Genomic DNA, 6,692 nt, shown 5'->3' with positions numbered 1-6,692 from the left:
TGCTGTCTTCTCCTGTATCCTTCTTGCCCTGGTTGACTTCATGACTTGAGCTACATTTACATCTCTTACATATATGGAGCACTCTAATGAGAACCACAGCACTTCTGTGCTCTGGAGGACAGCACAACTCAGCTATGTTGTTGATCAATTTATGGAAGCAGGACATGAGGAGGTGAAGGGAGGGGAACCAGGAATCATCCTTTCTATCCCAAGTCCTTAATTTTCAGTCCAGGCTGGCAGAAAGGGAAAAAAACAAAACAACAAAACCTAATCACACTCATGCAGCAAAAAAAATAATCTTAAGACGGCAGACAGAAATTCAGAGCACATAATTCAAAACACCAGTGCGACTCATGGCCAAAGAACGCCAGACAAAAGCATTGATTCAGAGCAGGCGCATGTTGGGAAGACCCTTGTCTCACAGGCTTTGGGAGATAGTTGTTGGGGGTTGTTTTACATGAACATAACAAAGCTGCAATGAGATTCGGGTGCAGACATGCCTCCAGCTGAAAGGTTCTAGTGGAGTAAACAGCTGCATGTTGTCATCTTGCACTGTGGAGCAGAAGGGGTTGTAAATTCCTTGGCTTTTCACCCAGCCTGTCATTACTGAGCAGTAAGGTCAAAGGTATGTTTGCTGCTTGGTGCTGGTTATTGTTTGGAGATTCACACCAATATTGTGGTATAACTTTCCTCGAAGCTGGAGCACCGCTGTTGCTGAGGCTACTACCAGCGTGTTGTCCTGCAGATGACTACTGGGCTTGAGCAGCTTGGCAGAAGCAAGGCACTCCTTCAGGCTGTCCCTTGTCCCAGCCTCGGCCAGCCACACTCTCTGATGGTGCTCAACACTGACCCGAAGAAATTACAGTAGTGAATATTTCCTCTGTGAGTGCCATTTGGTGAGCTGGAATTAGATCAGAGAAGAAAAATATCTCACATTGAGTTAAATTATGTATTGAGGACCTGTCAGCTGGATGGGTGATGACAGCTGACTGTCCCCTGCGCCACTACCCATTGTTTATTCCTGAGCTGTTTGCACAAAAGCAATACGTGGAATGCTGAAAGCCTCTCCCTATCCCAATAACAAGCTATTTGATTAATGAGTCATCTGATATATATAATTGTACAGTATCTAGTAACAGAAAAGTCTGGAAGCTATTCACGAGTCCCGTTTCCTGAGCAAGAAAGGGTATATTGTTTCAGTGAGTAACCTGTAGAGAGAATCTGGGATAACATTACTACTGTATCAGTGCACTTAGGAAATACAGCCTCCGAGGGGATATGTTATACTGTTATAAAACACCCTTTGGTATGTTTTCACCACACAGGGCTGATGTGCTCCATGGGCGACCTGATAGCTCCAGCGTAAGGGTGGCTTGTCCTCTTCCACCTCTCAGTTTGGGAGAGAGCTGATGAGAGAGCAGCACATTGGCCACTCACCTGCCCCCCTCCCCCAGGTCTTGGGGGAGCCTGGGACCTTTGGGTTTGGGGCAGTTTGAGACCAGAGGAGGGAGAAAAGGGACCGCTACAGGCTGAAGTGACCTGTGGTGCCTCCAGCTATTGCAGCAGCGTGGAGACAGGCACAGAGCAGGGGTGCAATGCATGCCATGTCTCAAACACTCTTCCCCAGCCATCCTGTGGGGTCCCCTTGCCCACTGTGTCTGGGTGGAGTTTTGCAGTGCCTCTCTTGGTAGCCGTCCCTCTTGCCTGGTGTGAATGTTCCCCTGAGGGTTCCCTTCCTCAAGCAGCGCAGGGTACTTGACTTGCTAGGACCAGTTTTTCTGCCACAGTTCTATACAGGTATGTTGTATCCATTTCGAGTGGCATCATCAGGCCTGGGATGCAGGAAAATAGATGAGGGAAGTTTTCTTCCTGTTGGAATTACCCCACAGACATGCCACCAGCCAAGTGCAAGCACGAGACACAATTATGTACATTACATTAGTAGGTGCTCTTCTCTGCAGATGTGTTTAGACTCATTTTTTCATCTAAACAAAAGCTTGGATGTCCCCAGATGGAGCCTGGGGACAAAAGCATCGAGCTGTACCTCAGCATGCATCCCACTTCAAGCTGTGCTTTCAAGTCTCTTTGAAAAAAGGTGTGCCCACCTTGGGTGCTGCCCTGGGCAGACCTGGCTGTGGCATCAGCAAAGACAGTGATTTATACAGCAGCACTCAGATTTGGGGAGACCACAAGTAGGTATAACCTCACTGGCTTTAAACCAGGTCTCGCGGCCATAGCATCCGAGCAGAGATGGTGCCCTGAGAGTCCATCCACGCTGCTGCTGGGTGGGAGGTTTTCACAGGCATCCACGGTCCCGTGAGCATCCTCCACGGGGTGGAGCACAGGCGAGTAGACTACCTCTCACACAACGTCGTCTCCCCACCGGAGAGCACCGGAGGAGGCCGGGGCTGCACTGCGGGGGGCGGAGGGATCGGCGGGGCGGTGCCATCCCGCGGCACGGCTACCCCGTGTGAAGCGTGAGGCCATGGCGGTGGCCGGGGACGGCAGCCGCTTCGGCTACATCCTGGACTTGCTGAAGCGGGACACGGTAGGGGCGGCGCGGCCGTGGACCCGCCCGTGCCGGGACCCCGGCGTTGCCGGCGGGGGTCCTCAGCGGCGGCGTGTCGGCGGGGGTGCGGTAGGGCAGCCCCGGGAGACCCGTGCAGGTCCGGGGCGGTAGCAGCGCCGGGACCGGCGAGCCCCAGGGGACGTGCCTGGAGGGGAGAGTCCGTTCCCTCCTTAAGTTTTTGTGGAGTGTTTGTTTATTTGTTTGTTTGTTTGTTTTTTGGGGAGGGGAACGACCGACTCGTCTGTAGAGCTGATGTACTTTGGAGGCTCGCCAAGTATTTGCCGCACGCTTCCGAGGCTGTCGGATGAAAAAGTTAAAAAATGAAAGGCAAAGTGTCACTCAGCCGGCACAGTTGAGTATCTGGCATTTTTGCAGCCTTCTGCTCTGCGTGTGGCAGTTTGTCCTTCTGCTCATCTGTGGATGCGGCGCGCTAGCGCGGGCTGCGCCCATGGCAGCCTTTCACCGGGGGCTGCTTCTGTTACCTATAGCTGCATTGGCCGTGGGTAATGCTGGCGTGAAAAGTCTCGCCCCCAGGAAATGATTCAGAGTTTGCAAACATTTTGAGGGAAACTAGCATATGCGTTTTGTAGAAAAAGGAGCGGGGAATCCAACTTCTTGTATTTGTGAGCTGCTGATACATATAAAAACCAGGGAGCGCTTCTTCTGCCCTCTCTCCAAATACGCTGCTGTGGTGAGTTTAAAACTATGAAGTAGTCACGGTATTTTTAAACTTAAAAATAAGAATGGCATACAAGGGCGTTATTTGAAAGACTGACTATTCTGAACGCATCGTGAAGACCTTCCAGCTCATCTCCAGAGGCTGCCCTCACACCCCATTTTTTGTGCCCACCCTTCCTCCCCCACTCCCTCTTCTAAAAGTTGTGGATGAACCTTTAGAGTGGGTGAGAGAATGGTTTCCTGGGTGATTTTGTGCTTCTCCTTGCCTGTGAGTAACCATGCCTGGGGCTCAGAAGGAAAATTCAGATGGCCAAGTCTTGTTCCTCTCCATTTTATGCAGTGCACGAAATCATAGAGGGTTTCAGGCAAGAAACTTCTTTTTCCTGTGATTTCCCTGTAAGGGAGTGATACATCTGTCCCTTCTCTCACAGTTAAACAGTGTGTGTTGGTAGCTTGAATCAGACACTCTCTGCAAGAGCATATGCTTTGGTAGACAGCCGAGCTAGCACATTGGTGTGAAATATGCATGTTTATTACAAACAGTGCCATGCTTATACATACAGCTTCACATTGCCAAGTCTCATCCTCAGAGACACTTGACGTACCTGACGAAAAGATGAGCAGTAGCAGTTGTCTGACCTTCACATACTTTCCATAGTGGCAGTCACTGCTTGAGGCTCACCAAGGGCCAGCTCTGAGACCTCTCGCTCTCCAGGTTTTCCTTTTGCATTTCTTTACTTCCAGACCAGGGTTTTAGATTACAGCTCCTTTGTAATTTATTGATGTTATCCAGCAGCTTGTAGATATTCTGCTGAGATAATTAAGCTTTTTTTTTTCAGGTGACATAAATCATGCCAGCAAAAGGACTCTTTCTGCAAGGTAAACTGTATTTGCTTAGGGGCAGGGTATTACTGCTTAGACATCCCAGCCCTCCAGTTTTCCCTCTCCTGTTCTCTGACATCAATAAATCTTTTGCAACAAAGCCTGAGAGCATTAAAATGCTCTGAATTAACAAAAAACTATTGGAGAAACATAATAATACTTTACACTTGCTCACTCTCGCTGTGTAGGGCGCAAACAGGTAGGATACATCAGCTTGTAGACCCTGGGCACATGTCCTCTTTCGGCACTCATGCTGTTTTTCCACTGAGCTTGCAATCTCTGTCAGTCCTTTCAACAGGGCACATCATTATATATTGCTTTTCCCCGGGGGAATGTCACTTCAAAAACCTGTTATCTCTTTTAATGATTTGTACTAATTATTCCCCTGTGACTCTGTTTCACACACACAACTTGCACGTTGTACCTGGAACAGAAAGATCCATGTAACACTTTTAGCCCCAATAAGACAGTTCTTGTGTAATCCATATATCCATAACATCTGTTTAGGCTCACTACAATACTCTGTGAGATATTCTAGGCCTCCGAGACACCTGTCACAAACATCACAGTAGCATCTGAGCACCCCAAAATATCCCTGTGAGACAGATTAACAATTAACTGCATTTTGTAGTAGAGGCACTGAGGCAGAAGGAGATTGTATGACCTTCTTTCAGGACTCTGAAATCCCAGTTCAGATCACAGCAAGGATGGACACTCAACTGTCTCAGAATGACTTAATATTCTAGAAATGTTTTCAGGCTTCTTTTTTCTCCTCTCTCTTCTTCATTGTCTGTAAGTTTCCTTCTTCAGCAAACACATGAATATCCATACAATTATTCACCCTCACTCCATTCAAAGTTGTTTTATTTGCATATTTGTATGTTTTCTTCATTGGAATGCATCTGCTTCTCTTGTAGTATTAACTTCAAAGAATTTGTAGAAAATTCTATAAAGAAATATTTATGTCTGGTGGGGTAACTGATACCAATACTTGTCATCTATTTTGTAGAACCATTTTTGGGCATTTTCCTGTAAGTGGAATAAAATCAATAAACCAATATAAACTGATCTGAATTTCAGAGGGAGGCTAGCAACACTAACACTGTCCTTGTGCACTAGCTGTTGATTTTGTTGAAATAAGGATATGACATACTCAATTTTTTAATCAAATCCCTAGTTCTGTCTGTTTTTTCCCCTCACTCATTTGCTTTGCTTTAACATCTATTCCTGTCCTCTGGTTTGCAGAAACTGGCAGTTTGTGATTCATAAGGAACAGCTTTAAAAACATTTCTCCAGAAAAAGCATTTAGAGAAATAGTTACTACTAAAAACAAGCCCCAAACCCAGTATGATGTGAACATGAGAAATTCATAAAAATAATTTTAAGAGCAATTGAAATTCTGCATGCTCTCCACCTGGACCCTGCAAGGTGACACCAATTTCTGTCCCTCCCTTCTGCCTGGTTTCATACAGCGACTGATGTACACTTAGCTCATGGTGGCATTTCAGCTTTTCTCCAGGTGAGAGCAAGGGATAGAGCTACTACACAGGGGTACAAAAACTGAATCGCCTGAGGAACTGGAGAGAGGAAATACAGTGAAGTTTACTAGTGGCTTTGGGGGCTGGTGGGTTGCTCTGGGCTGCCTGACTCAGTTGAACTTAAGTTCTGCTCCTCATCTTTCAGAAGATAAGGCTTTACATATTTCTTGCTTATGTGTAGGAAAGCGCTAGTTTGGGGTTTGGGTCCCTATGAGGAGAATACCCCTTTACTGTAACAGCAATTTCATTCTGTTTACAGACTATCCAGAAACTGTGCCAGATTATGTCTATATTGTGAGGGGTACTTGCACAAAAAAGGTGACTTAGGTTAAAAGAGCATGTAAAGATAACTTGGACTTCAATGTCAGGTAACAGCTTAAGTTAGATGCTGCAGAGGAGTCTGAGTTTGAAATACAGCAGCTAAGAGGAGTTAAAATCCAATTTGCCTGTCTTCACAGCTTTTAATCTGAGTTACTTAGCTGGGTTAGTCAGCCTGTGTGACAAATGTTTTTTTCCGCAGCTTAGACATGTCCTCATGCTGCAGCAGTGGGTTCTCTGAAGCACCTACAGGAGCGTGGGATGTGACATGGCAAGGGCGAGCTGCCAGCCTTGCCCTCTGTGGCAGGGGTAGCTACAATCACAAGTGAACGAGAGGAGGCAGTGGGACAGAATAGTAATTCCCCGTGTGCTACATGTGTATTGCTCATAGTTTTCGTGCCATGTCTTTATGGTGTCAGAAACTGAGTCTGTGGCTGGGCTTCCTGTAAATTTGATTTGATTTTTTTAAAATGCAAACCTTTTATATTCCAAATCCTTTTAAAAGTAACCATTGCCTTTCATTTCTGCTGAACAGTAATAATTTGTTTACAGGTATGATTCTTTTCCAGTTCAGAGCTGGAGAGTATTTTGGTTTGAATGTCACATATTTTTGGGAAGCTTTTTCATTATAATTCTTTCATTTGCTTTGCAAGTGATTACAATGTGTGGGGGGAAACAGCATGCTGAGTCCTCTGTGTGGGCTGTCG

At 46.4% G+C, this 6,692-nt stretch overlaps 1 protein-coding gene across 1 annotated transcript in view; it reads left to right on the top strand.

Annotated features, from left to right (window-relative positions):
• Positions 1 to 2,485: 2,485 nt before the first annotated feature.
• Positions 2,486 to 6,692, top strand: part of TRIM36 (tripartite motif containing 36) — a 32,912-nt gene continuing 28,705 nt past the window's right edge. Inside the window, exon 1 of the mRNA XM_054810221.1 lies at positions 2,486 to 2,548. Coding sequence (XP_054666196.1) covers positions 2,486 to 2,548 — 63 coding nt within the window. The remainder of the gene's footprint in view (positions 2,549 to 6,692) is intronic.

The sequence above is a fragment of the Grus americana genome, chromosome Z (assembly GCF_028858705.1).
Source record: "Grus americana isolate bGruAme1 chromosome Z, bGruAme1.mat, whole genome shotgun sequence".
Lineage (NCBI taxonomy): Eukaryota > Metazoa > Chordata > Aves > Gruiformes > Gruidae > Grus > Grus americana.
The sequence above is the reverse complement of the archived record's forward strand: the minus strand, read 5'-3'. Positions and strand labels throughout refer to the sequence as shown.